Here is a 17,956-nt window from a genome sequence, read left to right as displayed (position 1 = left end):
AAAAAAAAAAAAAAAAAAAAAAAAAAAAAAAAAAAAAAAAAGGTGCACTTAAGCCAGCCTATTGTCTCTAAACAATTTAACAGTTGTCTGGTAAAAGATCATTCAAAACCTATCTCACCCACCCTTAAGAGCATGGAAACCTTCCCAACTATTTCTATACATGATCAGGTTCTCACAGATTAGATTGCTTCTTTGCAACAGTCTAGAAAAGAAAGCTGTAATGAAGGGCTCCAGAGAGTACATACCTAACAAAGAAATAGTAAAAAGAAGAAAAATAAGGGGGAGAATACCCTGGGGGGAGGGGAGGTAAACAACACTTTTATGTAATATAAATTATATAACAACAATTTTAAATAATTTCTGCTTTTCTTACTGAAGAAAGCTACATAATTCTCAATTAAGTAAGTTTTTAACTAGCAGGGGAAAGAAAAGCAACTCCCATAACAGTCCCCTGCTGCTAAAAAACAAACCGCAACTAGGAGCATGGCTAGAAAAACAACATCCGTAATTTACTAGTAAAAGATACAAGATATTCAATGTGACAGAACACCTTTTCCAGTTAAACAGCTGAGTTCACATGCCTGTGAAACAGTCCTATCCTGTAAGGCTCAGAATGGAATTTAGGTATTCCAAACTCCAAATCAGACTTGGCTAATTCTTTCCATATTGAGCAAATAGATCACAAAAGAGCAAAACTAAACAAGCTAGTTAAAATCTGCATTATTCACATTAAGTGTGGTAACAAATAATGCATTTATCAGGGACCTATACAACAAGGAATATACATCCATATATCTAAATCCAAGACTGTCTTAAACCAGAAGGGTCAAGTCATAAACTGTATACGAGCAAACACGTACAAGAGCTCCCAATCCAAATACAAGGAAATCTCCTTGGAATGTTTTTTTTTCCTTTATATATATATATATATGTGTGTGTGTGTGTGTGTGTGTATGTGTATATATATGTATATATGTATATATATATGTATATATGTGTATATATATATGTACATATATATTATATATATATAATGTACATACATATTATGTATATATATATACACACGAATTGTTTTTTACGTTCAATTTTACATGACAAGCCTAAGAATTTAATTTAAAACCTTTTATTTTTTTTAAATGACACAAGAGAAAAGTACCAGAAGTTGCTCCTCTGACAACAGTACAGAAATAGATAAGAAAAGGAGAAATTTGAGGAAGTACTACAGGACAAAAACTTAAGTCTGGAGACAATGGGAGGAAATGCAGGCTAGAGAGTACTAGGAAGACTATCTGTGTCACAAGGAACAGAATAAAGCCATGAACTGGCAGTGTGGACAAAGGGATGGAGAACTGGGAAGATGACAGAATACGGGGATTTTTAGTCCAAGATTTCTCTAAAATGTTCAATTACAAATATATATATTTATACAAACTAATAAGGGTATTTTATCTCACAAACTAAGCTCAGGTAAGGTAACCTTATTTCTGTATGGGAAGAAACAACACTGGTAGCAAGCAACCTTTACCAGTATAAATTCATACAAACAGAGTACATGTAAACTATGGCATTTTTAAGATAAGACTGGTCACTTAAAACTATTTCAACAGCTCATCACAGCTTCAAGCCTGTAAAATACAATACTCTAAGCAGAGAGTACATACCACACAGACAGCACAGATATTTTTCACTATTTTAGCAGACACTAATATTAAGATAGAAGGCATCAAAATTATCTTCCATCCTGATTTTTAATATATTTGAACATATATTTTTAATCCAAAAATCAACTAGATAAAATAAGAACTCACAAGCTGCAAGAGGCAAATGATCTTGAGAGAACATTAAATACAAAAAGAAAATTAATCTTTTTTCTAAAATAGGCTGAAATGGCATGTTTCTTCATTTAGATAATCACCTTCATTTTGAAAGTACCATCTATTTGTCTTTATGAGGTAAGTGATTAAACTTAAGGGAAGATGTAGTTCTGCAACAAGAATAAACAGTATTTGAAACATAAACCTTTTGGCTCTTAGGAAAACTGTTTTTCATTGTGATGAGCCACTCCTTCCCCCATAGCAAGTATTCAACTCCACCACTTTCTTGTACATAAACATCATCTACTATAGGATTTTGTTTCACATTTCCTTTCAAATGAGCCTGAAGATCTATTAGTGCATTAGGGACAAGCACCAATATGCAGTGGCCATTTTTATTTTTTTTTTTATTTTTTTTTTAAACTACACCACTGCAGAGGAAGCACCCTGGTCTACACTAAGGCTGCAATCTGCAATGCCCACAAAACCTGGGAGAGAAATGCTGGCATAACTGCAGGGCCTCCAAAGTCCTGCAGGGTGAACAGACCAGGCTTGATCCAAGAAGGGGAATCCACCCGTGCTCCTGACTACCTAGAAAACACCCACAAAGCTTCAACAACCTCTCTAACCACTGCAGCACCTGTTTGCAACCTATAGTTCCCAAACGCCCTCTAAATCCTTCTGGGCTGGAACACATACCCTTCTATCACAACCCTTGCCTCCGGCCTTGCCTCAACCATTCTTCCCCACCTCAGCCTGGCCATAACCTCCCTCCATCACTCACAAGGCACTGCCCCTCCACACAAAGTGACCATCAAAACATGCACAGGCCTGAATTTATCTTTGACAATCCTACAGAAGCCAAATTCCAAATTGCTGAATGGAATATTTTACACAGCAAGATCAACAAGACTTGTAACCAAGGAGAATCGCACTATGCCAGTCACGTGTAAGCTGTCAAACTTGAGCACTGAGGAGGCTTTCATACAGACAACAAGTAGCAGAAGGCTGGTACGCCTGGGCTAGAAGATAAACTGGCAGCCCATCTATTTAAATGTATTTAGGTTTCAATTTAAACTGAATTACAAGGATTGAAATTAGCCACATTTTCAGGACTCTGAAGCTACTTCTTTCTTTCTCACTCAAATCTAATACCTGGCCCAACTCGTGAATAATTAAATGCAAACCAATATTAAGAAGTCCAATAAGATCATTGAGAGGCCTTGTTTACTTAAACAGGAATCAATTCTACAGTCAGACAGTGACAGAATTGCACAAAAACTGGCAGAAAAAATTCCAAGTGACCTAACATAATTATTTACACAAATCCCATCTTCCACAGTTGCTATGCTTTCTAGGTAAAGTTCAATAAAAGCTATCTTAGCAAGTTTTGGCCAGTGAGAATGGATCAAGCTACACAAAGAGCAACAAAAGGACTAGCAGACAAGAGCAGGAGTTTCACAACCTTCATCTTCACTGAACAGCAATCTCTCACTCGTTTTTTCCTCCCTGTTAAAAGGAGGTTCCCTGCAGAAAACTGCCATGCTGTAAATGAAGGGCTTGACCTCATGCCCACTTCTAATTACATAGCGTTAACCCAAAGCTTGTGAAAGCACACAGTTTATCTGCACTCTACTCCCATAATCCATGTACTGTGACTTGACCTGAATTGGATGTTCTCCATATCCTATATCTTACTATTCTATTCTTTCTTTTGAAAGTGTGTAAGAAATACAAAGTATAAAATGACCCTGGGTGGTTAAAAAAGTAATAATATCAAAAAAGCTGGAAAACGTTTAACTACATCTTCACAATTTAATCTTTCCAGTGTCACAACACATAAACAGTGCAAGGACTGAGCTGAACAGACAGTAATTCAGAATATACATGAAGACTTCCAAAGTGAATTAGATAAAGGTCAAGAAATAAGAAAACTGGTAGTGCCATGACTTTACCGCAACAGAACAGACTGTTTTAGCCATGCCTGAACAGAATTCCATTAGCACACGGTGCCACAATGGGTACCACCTGGAACAAGCATATCTATAGAAACACCACCCCATTAAGCCAGACAGTGGTGCACAGGCAGGAGAAAATGGAAGAGTCCTTGCCTATCAAACAACTTTCCCACTCCTCATTACCACAGGAAGGATTCAGGACCTCACAAGAGACAAGAGTCTTCCACCACTGTTATTAACATAAAGATTTCCACAAAACAGTTTCTAGGAAGCAGTTTTTGTTAACTTCTGTGACCCGATCATCTCTCTCTCATTTGCCCTCTTCCTACTAAACTCCAAGCAGTTTATTCAAAATTGTGGGCAAGCAGGAAATAAAGTTAAGATACACCTTCTCATAGCAGCATGTATAAAAAGTTTCATCTCTGGTTTGGAGAGACCTATGTAATTTTAATCTGTTTCTTGGAAATATTTTGACTTTGAAAAAAAAAAATTGCCCAATGAAACACATTATAACACAACTTGCACGTCAAGGCTCCTAGACATTAGACAAAACCAGTAAGACAAAAACACTAAATTCCTGAAGATGTTTAAAATGATGTAATTTCCCAAATCCTACAATTTACCAATATCTATTAGAAGACACATAACTACTTTCTTGCCTTGATTTAAAGATTCAAGGATTTAAGAATGAAGCAATAAAGCACCAATAGCGATAGTCCAAAAGTACTCGTCATTGATGCGCAAAGGCCAATACATAGCCTTGCTAACCAGAACACTTTTTCCCACTAAAATACAATTTTCTAAGAGGTGAACAGTAAAAAATAGCTATTTATTGTTCTTCAATAAGTTCTTTAAAAAGAAAAGGCATGATTTGCACATTTCAGTGAGTGCCACTCACCTAAAAATCACAGTTATCACAGATAGCTTATTCAGAACAACTGAATGAACGTGACCACTTCAAAAAATCCAAGCTTTCAGATTATAGCATCAGTCTCCTACAGAACAGAAGCTGAGGACTCAAATGCTGGCCATAAGATGTTGATAGGGTGATCCATCATTTTTTAATAAAAAATGTCCTATATTCAATAGATAGCTTACAAATTAAGCTCTGAGAGACCTTCACAAATGAGGAAACCCTTTCGTTCTAAGACTATTTTAGAAATATTTCTCTTTTTTACATTTTCAGTGGTCAGCTTGTTTATTATTATTATTATTTATTTATTGTAAATTTCAATAAGGATTAGGTCATCACTAAGATTTCTAGACCTTTCCATTTAATTTCGATAAATACAACAGTTTGGAGCTAGTAGTTTTCACTAACTTCCAGACAGTTACTAGCTCATTGAAGAGAAATTAAAATTATGCACACTGAAATAATAATCACAACTTCTTATATAAACAGAGTACTCAGACAAGCTGAATATTATTGAACTGGAATATGATTTGGAGACAAGAAAGTTCTAAAAATAAAAGAAAAATCATATCAATGTTCAGGAGGACTGAAAGGAAAGCAAATCAGATGTTAAGGTTTGTTAGGAAAGAAAGAAAGATCAAGAGAGAGAACATCTGTCTGTAGACTCACAGTTTGCTTACATCTGAAATATCACATGCAGTTCAAGCCCTCCATCCCAAACAGAACGTAGCAGAGAAGCCTAAAGAGAGTGGAATGGTTTCTGATGAGCTACCAAGAAAGCTGGGATTCTTCAGTCTAGAAAATAGATGACTCAAGACAGAATTTAGTAGCAGGTCCACAAAATTCAAGAGTAGCCCAGAAGAGTATACTCTCTCCTCTTATACAAGATCTACAAAGCTTCGATTAAGATAGTAAGTGTCAGGTCCAAAACAGCCAAACAGAGAAGGTTCTCCTCACCATAGATAGTGATACTCCTTACGTAAGTATGCAGTGACTGCAAGAAGTTTTCAAAGGTGTCATTGAGAAGCAATCTAGTGAAGCTTTCAAAACACACCAAACTACAAAACACAACTTCATAAATTTGTAAACTGACCTTAACTAGAATTCAGGGAAGGCAAGGGGATAGATATCATATATGTTTGACTAGCTACATCTATGCTATCTATCTAGAAGATATGCTTGACTAGCCACATACACAAAAACACACAGAGTCCTGCTTCTATATAACATCTCTTACCTATAACTTCACTAGACCATATGCAGGCTGCCAAGGATCTCCCGCAAAAAAGAATAAAAAGGCTACCTCACTGCCACTCACCATAGAAAAGACAAAGTTCTTGTTGCAAACCTTTTCCCTTCAGTTGCTCTTGGGAGATTAGTTTCCAGGGCCTACCCCCATTTTTTTCAGCATTTCTAAAAATAAGTGATACCTGCAAGTATCCCAGGTAACTGTGGTGACCAGATAGCTCAGATGACTATTTCTTCCCCCAAGGTATGTTAATTCAGTACATTAGTATTAAGACTGTGACGGGCCACTCATGAAACCACCATACCTCAACAGGCATGCAAATACTTCTTCCATTGCTAAGTTAAATTTAAAACGAGCCTGAAGTGGCTGATGGACAACTCAATGAAATTTTAGTCACTTAAGGAAGTCCAACTCTACACAGAATTAGTGAAAACGCGAATACGTCTTCCTTGTGTACATACACATATTGGTTTAAGATGTAGAGAAATCAATACGAGCCAATTTTAGCAAGAAAGATTTAGTGACTTCTTTTCCCCTGGTTCTAAACAGTGTTCTGAAATTCTGCCAGAAAATACCTAGAGGCAAACTTTCAGCATGCTTGCTATTAATTCAGTTTAAATTATAGTGAAATGTTGTCTAAAAGGACTTTTTTTTTTTTTTTTTTTAAAGATAGAAGAAAAATTCTGGAGACTTAGGAACACTTTTGTTTCCATCTCCCCCACAGAGAGGGAAAGGAGGAGGAAGAACCATCAGTAGGGTTGTCTCACCTTTTATTTTAACAACCACTAATATAACTCAAGACTGTATTGACATACTTAGACAATTTTAGGATCTTCAAAACAGAAGGGAGCTTTTGTTAAAGAAAGGTTTTGAATGAAAAATATGTATGGATAATTAAAAATTATCTTATTTGTTGAGCTGAATTAAATACCAGCTTGCACTGATGTATCTCTTTGCACGTCCCTCACTGCCTTGTCTTCGTTAATAAGAGAAACCAACAGATGGAAAGAAGTTTTAAAAATAGTTTTTCTATATACTCTGAAAAAGAGAGAAAGCATTTGGTTTTGCAAGATAGAACATGATATAAAAAGAACATGAAAAATGCAAACAGCATTCAAAATGTGAACATGTGCAATGGTGTGCTTTTAAGCCAGTCCTACAGAAATCTGCATTCAGCCAAAAATAGCAAGAGCATCACTGCAAACTACAGCCATTCAAACCAAGATTACTATTCTCCACCCACCCATCAAGCTTCTCCGACCCAAGATATTTGGAAAATGGAATGTGTAATTATAAATACAAATCCTAAATAAATTACAGATGCTTCTACAGGTTTAAAGTGGCCTTAGTTCAAGCATTAAACACTTGTCTAAATTAAGTTCAATAAAGCCTTTTAGTACCAAATGAAAACAAGCAAGTTTAAAACACTTTGTTTGTTCAGCCTGAAGCTAATGCACATAAATTAAATGACAAATTTCCTTTTGTCAAGCCCCAAGAATGCTTTAAAATTTCCATAAATAGGTATATCCACTTACAAGAAACTATGAAATCACTGTTAAAGCTCCCGAAATTCTGACATCCTGCCAGTGACCAGAAGCCAAGTGCATCATCTCCAATGACAACATGGGTATGGGGTTTAGAAGGGAGGCAGGGAAATGCTTTCCTGTGTTACAAAGTTAGGTGATACTTTACTTGAGTGTTTACAAGGCCAGGTTGTTCTTTCCTAATTTCTGTTTGTCAAGCTAATTCTATATACCCAGCTCCCTCATATTATTTCTCTTTCCCAGCCCAAACTTCCTTGTAATCCCAAGCTTTTGGATGAATATGAAAGGATCTCCGTCAACCTCATCACCTTTCTTTTTCCTCTTGACTAATCTTTTTCATTCTCTATTCCAGACACTCTCACCTATGAATCATCCTCTTTTTCTGTCTCTCTCCCTCTTGGAAAATTCTGTTCCCAAGTTGTCCACATTTCTGGGGTTCTGGCTAAAACGTAACATCCTTTAACCCTTACTTCAAGGCATTCAAAAGTACACGGACCACCTCACACACTTCCTGTCACTATCAGTTGATTTTATTTATGCAACTTGATATATTGACACTTCAAAGCCTAATTGGAACGAGGGGTTGGGACACACAGGTGTAATGTGGCACAACCATTCACTCCAGCCCACCTCCCTGCAGCTGTGCTGCTCCACACACCATCCACAAGGACACAGGCAAAGAAGGAACATCTCAACAGCCAAATGAAGAGCTCCCTCCCAACTGCTTTCAGTGTATGCAGAGATCAACCACCACATTATCATCATTGCCATTTTAATTGAAATGTTTGTAAACTATGAATAACAAAAAAGCTCTTTACCCCACAGCTGGTCCATCACGTTTTTTTGTTTTGTTTTTAAACAGCCCAGAAGTTGCATTGAAAGGTTATGTTGATGAAAAAACTCTCGTCCTTGACATTGGAACTTTTTGGTATACAAATGTAACGTATTTGGTCTGGTCTTCCTTTTTTTTTTTTTTTTTTTTCCCCAGTGACTTAAACTGCCCACAGAAAGGGGTGGTAGGTAGGTGGAACATTTTACTTACAAAACATGAATTGGTTCTACAGTAAAAAAACATTTGAAAATGTATCATGTGTTTTAAAAATGGTACTACACAAATAGCTCAAACCAATTGGACTACGGAGGTTTTGAAAAATCTCTATTCACGATCACAACCAGCTGGTGTTTTCAACATTTTTTGCAATAACTCTTTTATCTGTTCCCAGTCTCTTGGGAAATGGTGACAATGCACTGCTGCAGGTCCCCAGACGTGAGAGCAGCAAGTCATTGTGGCAAACCAGACAAAATGAGAGCTGCTGCATTGCTTAAATAAAAGTTAAATGGAGTAGTCCTAGATTAAAACAATAAAACATCTCTCTTACCCTCTTAAAACACGATAATCTCATAAATTTCCATGCACAATGTATTGGATGAATCAAAGCTGACTACTCAAAATTCCTGAAATAGTTCATGGGGGAAGACAAAGCAGAGTGTTCAGCCTACCTGACACATGATCACAGCAAGGCTTGAGCATTTTTCCTTTGAGAAAAGCCTTTAAGAGTGAGAGAACAAGGTATATACTGCAAAAGAACAACATTCAATTTAACTCTGAACTAAAGTTTAAAGACAAAATAGATTTATCACAGACTGGTCTTAGTCCATTACAGGCACCTTAAAGAACCCATCCTGCAATTACGTCCTGGTCCATTGGGAAATGTTTGCCAACGCGTGCAGTCTTGCTGCATTTGGGGACAGGGATGAATTGTAAATTAAGACTTCCTAAAAATTATCTGCTGTCCATATGCTAATGTATAATCCTCTTGAAAGCACATCCACCTGCCAGCTGCAATAGATGACTTCTTTTATATATATATTTATTTATTTATTTATTTATTTTGGCGGGGGGACGGGGAGGGTGGTGCATTCTGACCTTCACATAGAACATAGCTACCTGGAGAAAAACTACGCATGGCCAAAGTAATTTGTCTGAATGGAGCCAAACATTACATGATGGACCTTTATCACACTTTATTTAAATCACTTCCTCTAAAGGCAAATGTCTTTAACTGGAAAGCTGCTATTGTGATTGTAATTTTATTGTCATGTTAAAAGTCCGAGCAGGGGAGACTATTTAAGTAGAAAAACAAGTAGAGCAACTAAATAGCAACGTTAGTTCTGAACGAGCTGGCACACATACTTAAGAGCAAGCATTAGCTACTGTGAAAGCAATATGTAGTCTCAACCTATTGCGTATGGGTCCGCAATCAATGTAGAGCTCAATCAATCAGTGTAGAGTTCTTGCAGACAGACAGCTTTTTTGTTTGTTTCTTCTAAAATAATGTCACCTTTTTGCATAAAAAGACAAAAATAAATCAAGTAAAAGCAGCTCTGGAATTGCCCTTCAGTAGCTCAAAACTCATGTTAGATTGTATTATTCACAAAGTGACTTACTTGTCTTTTGAAAAAGACAGCCACAGGATTTGTTCCCCAAAAGCTGTCAGCTGGGTTCGCATTTGTGCTGCTCTGAGGAGCATGGCAAGCCAAAACACAGAGTGAGTAAAGTTCAGGTCAATGTGTCTGTCAACCTTGAAAGTTTGTTTGGATTTTTTTCAGTCTGTCAAAACAGGTATCTGGCTCGTTTGCCATAATGTAAAGAAAGGAAAATAAATAAATAAATAAATGTTGTACAATACTAAAATCAAGAGGTTTTGTTTGTTTGTTTCAGGTATGTTTACCAAATACATTTAATCAATAAACTTTCCTGTTGCTTCCTTTCTCTCAAACCCCTCCAAGAATCACATTTTCTAGCTACAGTTAAAAATGCTGTCACAGATGGGAAGTTTTCCCACTTGGGCCTGCCATCCCTCTGCCTCATAAGCTGTATGAGGTGTGGCTCATCTGGTGAGCTTTAAGATAATAGATGTTGCCTTTTCTTGTGAATTAAAGACTTAGTTCAGTTCCAGAGAAATGTAATAGAGACTAGTTTTTATTAGTATTGTCCTAACTACTTAGTAGAAGGAAACTAATATACAAACACTGACTTCTCTTGCAAACAAAGTGCGTTAGAGAGTCTATTTGGGACCAAAAAAATATAAAGTTATTCATTACATTCCTTACAGGAAATCCAACAGCACAAACAGGTTCCTTTTTTACCATATGTCCATTACGTACCTGTATGTCTTTAGTCCATACACCTTCCAGCAAGTAACACCACTAAGTATTTTCCTGCGAGCCTGTGTAAGGGAGAATGCTAATTCAAAAATATTTTGTTTTCCCAGTTGTATTTTTTTAAGTCTAGAAGAGATTCAAGACATGACTTTTCAATTAAATTATATTTTTATACATTAAAGTCTTTAAAACCAATTTACACACATTAAGCCAATAACTGAAGTAGGAGCACACAAGTTTTTACCTAATATTTATACAGACTTCAGATAAAAGAAAAAAATACCCACTCTGAGTTTGTCCTACAGGCTGAGAGCTGCAGGCCCAGCAATAAGCACAGAGCCAACAGAGGGGACGCATCCCCTGGCTGAAGCTCACTGTAAGGCATGGTACGGCAGTATCTGCTGGGAGCTGAGCTCCTGCCAGGACACCAAGACTGGTGGGGAGACACTCGAACCCCTCTATCCTTCATTTTCCTAATGCCAAAAAAATAAAGAAGATGTGCTAAACATCTGCTGAAATCATTCAGTACACTTTTTTCAAATAAAAATAAATGTCATCACTATTTCTCAGGTTTCTATCCTCACAAAAAAAAAAAAAAAAAAAAAAAAAAAGGTAGGAAGAAGTGTACATCCTCTCCCATCTGCTTTTTTAAAATGTATTTTTAATAGACACACAGTTGCTTTTTTAAACTGAAAGAGGAGCTGACTTAGAATGATATTTAACCTAAATCCAACCTTTTCTCTCTTTCATTAAAACTAAGGACCTGAATGTCAACTGCAGTGGTGAAGTCTTCTCTAAAAGTACAAATTAAGTGAACTTTCAAAAATACCTATAAGACGTTTTATGTGATACTCTGAAAACAAAATACATCAGGGAAGAAAAAACACATTCGTATTCCCCCCTCCTCGCTCTATTTAATTCTCAGTCCTTCCTGAAGGAGTAATGGAGTGCATTTAAGACCTCCTCTTGTCACCCTCGAGCCCTGTAACCTGTGTCACCTGCCCAGCCTGAGTAGCTGGCAGCCCGCACTGCCCCGCTACAGTAGTTCCTGGGGGAACTGAGTCAAGTCAAGGAGAGCAGAAAGCTGACACCAGCCAAGGCGACGGGCTGCAGCCTGAACTTACAGCTGGTGATCATGTCCTTCAGTGCCTCTGCTAGTCTGTGGACACTCACAGCTAGATGAAATTTGCTTAGTCAATGGTGCCAACAGGTTGCATCTGCTTGCACAGGTCCCTTTCCCAAGAGCAAACTGAACCACAGAAGTGACAAGCTCAGTAACACTGGTGATCTGCTGAAAGAAAGAACTGCATGCTTACGCTCATACACACGGGCAACCTGACTGGCATTCATGATGTGGGGACAAAAACATACCATGACTTCATGAAAATCACTTTTAGTACCATGTCTCCTCAGCCAATGTTAATATAAAGCTTACTTAATTTTTTTTAGAAAGAGCTACCCCCAAAAATTGTATAAACGGTTGCCCTAATGGTGTTCATTTACAGCTAAACAGTGACTAGAATAAAAAGTCCTTTACACTCCTTCAATATTTTCATCCTCGTCCTTTTGATTGCTTCCATGTAGGGAACACACACATACGGTTTTTGGAGGAGGGAACATATAATGTTTTTGTGGACTATTTTCTGGTGGACTATCTTCATTTAGATTGCAATCTGAGAGAAAATAAAATTAAAAACAACAACAAAAAAATCCAGTGGCCACTCCTCCTCAAGCAGTATTTTCAGGTTTAAGACAGAACATCACCAAACATAGCCTTCCCCACCCACCTCCTCTCCCAGAGGTGAGGACACAAAAAGGAGACTTGCGAAATAAGACTTAAATTTAGACTGGAGAGTTGGTGTTTGCTTTTTTTTTTCATGAAAAAGGAAAAAAAAAAAAAAAACATATTGAGAGACTTTCTATACACTCAAGTGGATAAAGGAGGGCACAGATTCCTGCAAGGAAACAGAAGAAAGTAAATTCTCCAAAGCCAAGCAGGAGCTGCTGCTGCACTAGAGAAAACAGCCTCTATCAGCAAAGGAAAATAAAACCAATGTACCAAACCTAACTACTTCCTAGGAAGAAGAACGTAGAAATATTACTAAAAAGTCTGCAAAGCAATTACTTTTGCTACATTTTCTACTCAGCAATACTACATCTTTTATTAAAAAAATATTGGAGAAGCCATTTTTAATCAAAACTGGAATTACAAACTCCTCAATAGACCAGATAACTACTGATCTAGATTCAAAACATGAATGCTTTGGCTTGAAAAGCAAAAATACTTGTTTAATATCTGTTCACAAGGAAGCAGAAGTGATTCAAAAGATTTAGAAACAAACAAAATCCAGTTTTGTTTCTAGTAGCTGTGTATTCTCTCAATTTAACCCTTTTCCCCCCCTCTTCCTGCTGCTCTTCCTTCCTTTTTACACTGTTTTCATTTACATCGAGTTCTCTTTTTCAAGCAGCCCAAGCCCATGTAAGTAGTTTGCCAAATCTAAACTCCTTTGTTTCTCATAGCTTTTATTTATGTTCACTCGTGCTCATTTTGAAATAGCCCAACCAAGGCAGCTTAGGGCAGGCAGATGCAGAGATGAGAAGTGGATGAGTTTCAAACCCAGAACACGCGGGGTCAGTGAAGAACAGGACCCCTGCAGCCTCTCACTGCCCCCTGCCCACCTCCCAGCATGTGTGCGGGTAAGGAAGGGCACAAAGGGAGCTCCCTTTCCCCATCCCTCCAAGTCTCCAATCACCACGAGAGGGACCATCTATTTCTGACTCCTTCACTCTCCCAGATGAGCCTGGCAAAAATGTTGAAGAATAATTCAACAAAATATTTCTTCCCTTATGAGCTACTTGATAAACAAAAATGTAAAGAAAAGGGGACTGCAATTGGAAATGAACTATAATAACCGTACACTTCATGCATTTGTATAAACGTACTGCAAGCCCTGCCAATTTAAAAGACTTCTTCCACCACCCACAACTACTTCCTTTTATCTTATCAGAAAAAGAGCTGTTTGCCGCTGTAGGCTAATTACACCATCTGTTTAGCCCCAGTGCAGCAACACTGAGACATAGCACATTAACTCCTTAACTTTCCCACATGGAAGTGCCTGGCATTGCCCTCACGCTCTCAAAGACATGGGCTGGGCAGAGGGAAGGGAGAAGCAGCCTCCTGTTATTTATATTCCCTCTTCACCCACCACAGCTCTGCTGCTGGACTTCACAGGGATTTAAGCAACCTGACAATTTCTCTCTAGCTCACCTCAGTTCAGTGGTGCCAGTTGTCACCACTGGCAATGAAAAACATCAATCACCCATGCACACACAAAGGAGAAGGAAGAGCCTGGGCAAGCCCGCGCTGCTTGTCACATCGAGCAAGCTGGCTCTCTCCTCGGCAGTCAGAGCACGATGGATCTCGAGTTTCCCAGGACACAGGAGATGCACACCCTTGCATTAAAAAACAGTATTTCTCCAAGTTTTGAAAAATAGGAAATGCACACCAGCCTTCTGCTTCTCTGAAGGAAACACATCCCGGCCCATCCACCAGGGCCAGACAGAGCCCACAGTGCACCAGCTGTCCCCAGAGGCACCACTCAGCAGGTACCACACGCTGGCATGCCAGAAGACATCTTCACAAGGTCCCTGCACTCTCTTTTTTCATCCTTCCCCAGCCCTATCTCCTCTTCCCTCTCCACTCCTTTAAATCAGCCAGAACACACAAGAACCTTGCTGCTTTAAACACCTTATTGAAGTCAGCCCCAACTGAAGATAAAGGGGTGACCACAGGGCACAAAGCGCAGCAGGCTCAGGCAGAGAGTGCAGGAGTCCCTCCAAGGCCCTCCAGACCCACAAGGCTGTTTAACCTCTCTCCATCTTCTCTTCTCACAGACGGAATTGTGCAGGAAGCCATTAACCCAGCTGATTTGGGTACATTGGCTGGAAGCTGAATGGAGGAAGTGGGAAGTCAGAAAGTGAGAGGGCAGCCACCCCTGCAGGGCAGCTGCGACATGCAGATACCTGTAGCGGCCTCTCCAGGCAGCAAAGCTTTGGCAATGGGGGAAGGTTTGTCTGCATCCCTGCAACTATGAAGAATTTTCTTCCACAGATCTGAAAGTTAGCAAACCTGAACCTACCTGACTGCATCTGGGATTCTTTGCATCTCCCTCCCTTTCACCCCTTGGTAAAAGCATTCCCCCAGTTGTAACATGGTGCTACTACAGCTCCATGACAGAGACACATTCCAGTTGAGAAATTGCTTTCATCAGAATATACTACACGTTACTGATAACCATTAAGATTAAGCCAAAGGCGAAAGGAAAATCCGTAGACATTTAACATCACTTCACATTGCTCAGCCACATAGTTTTATTAACAGTTACTTATAGATTCCCACTTCTGCTACGTGTCACATTTTAAAAGGGGACAAAAAAAAAAAAAAAAAAAAAAAAGCAGCTTGGGGGAGGCTGGAAAGGGGAGATCCGGAAATAAGAGAAGGCTTCATCTTACAGAGACTGCTCAGGAGGACATTTACATTCATCTGTAGAGCACCAAATGCATGGGTCACAGGAAACAGGATGTAAACTGAGATAACAGAGAAAGGGAAAAAAAGCAAAGGTGAATTGAGCCCAGTTATGTTCAATAACTCTCTTGCCCTCAGGTTCCATCAAAACTGAATAACACAAGGTGTGGATGGGGTAGGAAATAAAGCAATTACATGCACTCTTTACTACAGTATTATGCTTCTTTCTTTGCTTATTATTTCATACCTAGAAACAAAGTATGCAGTTATTCTTCATGTTGCATACAGAAATTAGAAGTGTTTTCATCGATAGATTGCTCATGACCTTTTTAGTGATGAAACTATTCAAAAGGGGAAAAAAGGCAGAAAATTACTTCAATCAAGCATTTGCAAATAAAGAAACATTAAATGCCTGGACAAAAACACCCAGATCATATCCCACAATTTAGCAGCACTCTATGCAGTGCAATGTTTAACACAGCCACAGCTCAATGAAACTGCTGGAGGAGCGGGGGGCTGGCTCAGATTCAGGGGCTCGCCGTCAGTAAGGTCAGGGCATACACTGTGCAAGACACACTTCATGTGGCACTGTACTTGCTTCTGTTCTCTGAGGCACTTTCCTATCACGGAGATAAAAATGTAAGACGAAGCATCCAGTGCCATGACAGCCGTATCTGCCTTCCAGCTAATGGAAAAGTACCAAACACCAACACCAGCCTTCAGAGAGGAGGATCTCACTCAGCCACTGCTGTCATTTAACATGTTCCCTTCCCACCCACGGTCAACAGCAAGGCCAGGGTAAGTCACTAGGTAACTTTATTAACCAGGTAATCCATTAACTTCAATTGGAGGACAGAAAGTACATGATCTCCAGTTATCAGCTCCAAAGAGGTGTTGAGATGAATCTCTCCGTTTTCAAAGTTGCTTTGATACATTAAGCTTGTAAAGTTTGCCAGACAATCCTTAACTGAAAGGCAATAAATGTTGCGAAAACAAGTATGTAAAAGAAATTCTACTAATCAGCCTAATGTATTCTCTTACCACAATTTACAATACGTCTGTATGCTTAACATGTGAGGGTAAACAAAACATTTATATTTTACTAGTGAAACAACATTTCTATTTGTTTAAGAGGCAGGTCCCTGCATTCCCTATACTGATTTTGTTCAAAGAAATAGTTCACAAAGAATTCCTGTACCCCAACATATACTTACTTTAAACCAAGTATCCTAATATTGGCAATCCTTTAAAAAAAAAAAGGGGGGGGACACACATAATTCCCCGAGAACACTGCTGTTCAGATACAAAGGAACTAAAGCAGTTTGCTGTCCCATAAACCGTAGCTCATTAAAGCACAGACAAAACTAGCTTTAGTTTTACATGAAGAAAGGGATTTATGGCTTGATGAGAAACAAATTGCCAAAAACCCCAGTGCAAACTCGCAACCTAATTAAACGCCTTCTGTTACACATAGCATGAAAACTACCACCACTGCTTTTTGTGCCCATAAAACCACTCTTCCTTCTAACTGTTATTTACCTCCCGTTGACCAAGTGTAGAAAAATGCTGGCATGCACCCTTCAGGACTTCCAGAAGCTCCTGCAGTCAGTACAGCTCTGTGTACTGCCACTCGGGCTTCTTTGCAAGCTAGCACAAATCTCTGCCCTCAAAGAGAGGGGCTTTTTTTCTGGGTGGCATGCATCTTTGACATAAAAATGCATTGTAAATAAGTTAATTGTCTTGGTAAGTTACATCAAGTGTAATACATACCACCAAAGGTTAAATACAATGCCCATTTCCCTCACCCCAAAAGCTCGCTAGAGAAGTCAGACTTATGAAAGATGACTCCCTTGAAACATTTGGCAGTCATACAGTCAGATTATGTAAGTATACATGGAATGCTAAGTACCTATTTAGTATTTCATTATCTCCTTAGCAAATAGTGCCATTCTATCAGATACAACGCTTTATCTTGCACTTTTTAATTTTGAAAGCAAGCATCCATTAAAAAATGAAATGATTTAGAACAGAACTCCTAAAAACAAACGAAATATTTCAGCTGTACATGAAGACTAAACTACCAAAGCCTCTCTGTGAACCAGAAAGTAAGAGAAATATATTCTGCAGCCTAAGCAGTACAAGTCTTGATACTTTCAAAGATCCTGGACATAAAGCAAAATTCTGACCATTTCAACAGCAAATTCTCACTCTATACCTGTCTGCTGCCACATCACCGAGTCTTTCAGAAGACTTCTTTCACAAAAGGTATAGTAATCATCTGTAAGGTTCAAGGCAAAACACAGAACACTTCCCAGACTTCAGAAGTCCTTAGCAGAATTCAAACACCTATAATAAAATAACCACCACACAGACTAATTCTCATATCTGGAAAAACCTAACAGGTCAGCTGCGAGCCAGAAGTTTTGGTGAAGAGCCACGGGGGAGTCCTAGAGAATGGAGAGATCACATCCATAACAAATGGCAGTGGGGAATGCCATTTGCTCTTGTTCTCCTAGGTTAGGTTTCTCCATACAGAGATAGGTCTCTAAAAGCTTCCTACTGGCAGCAGTATCATAACTCCAGAGCATTAACAGACTTTCCGAGGAAAACGAATGTGACCTTTAGTACAGCAAAGACAATTTTCTGCACCCTAACAAAACAGTTTGGTAACCTGATGAGAGTCAATATGGTCTAGTAACACTTCCTGTCAGAAAGGCCCCAGAAAAGGCTGTCTTTAACTATTCTGGAAGTGTTAGCTGTCAGTTGAAAATAAATAAATAAATAA

General features: G+C 38.6%; 1 protein-coding gene and 1 long non-coding RNA gene across 18 annotated transcripts in view; one reads left to right on the top strand and one right to left on the bottom strand.

The window, feature by feature from the left end:
- PTPRK (protein tyrosine phosphatase receptor type K) overlaps nucleotides 1-17,956 on the bottom strand; it is a 412,635-nt gene that overhangs the window by 352,883 nt on the left and 41,796 nt on the right. Inside the window, exon 1 of one of the 17 annotated variants that reach the window (XM_035320278.1) lies at nucleotides 16,711-16,759. The exons of the other annotated variants lie outside the window; for them this stretch is intronic. Coding sequence (XP_035176169.1) covers nucleotides 16,711-16,744 — 34 coding nt within the window. The 5' untranslated portion in view covers nucleotides 16,745-16,759. Of the gene's footprint in view, nucleotides 1-16,710; nucleotides 16,760-17,956 lie in introns of those variants that run through there. 17 annotated transcript variants of the gene reach the window in all.
- On the top strand, nucleotides 7,344-16,413 carry LOC118163551. Its single transcript, XR_004749105.1, has 3 exons — nucleotides 7,344-7,354; nucleotides 12,500-12,506; nucleotides 16,169-16,413. It is a non-coding gene; the product is annotated as an uncharacterized LOC118163551 (long non-coding RNA).

This window comes from Oxyura jamaicensis, chromosome 3 (assembly GCF_011077185.1).
Source record: "Oxyura jamaicensis isolate SHBP4307 breed ruddy duck chromosome 3, BPBGC_Ojam_1.0, whole genome shotgun sequence".
NCBI lineage: Eukaryota > Metazoa > Chordata > Aves > Anseriformes > Anatidae > Oxyura > Oxyura jamaicensis.
Note: the sequence above shows the minus strand (reverse complement) of the source record. Positions and strands in the feature narration are given on the sequence as shown.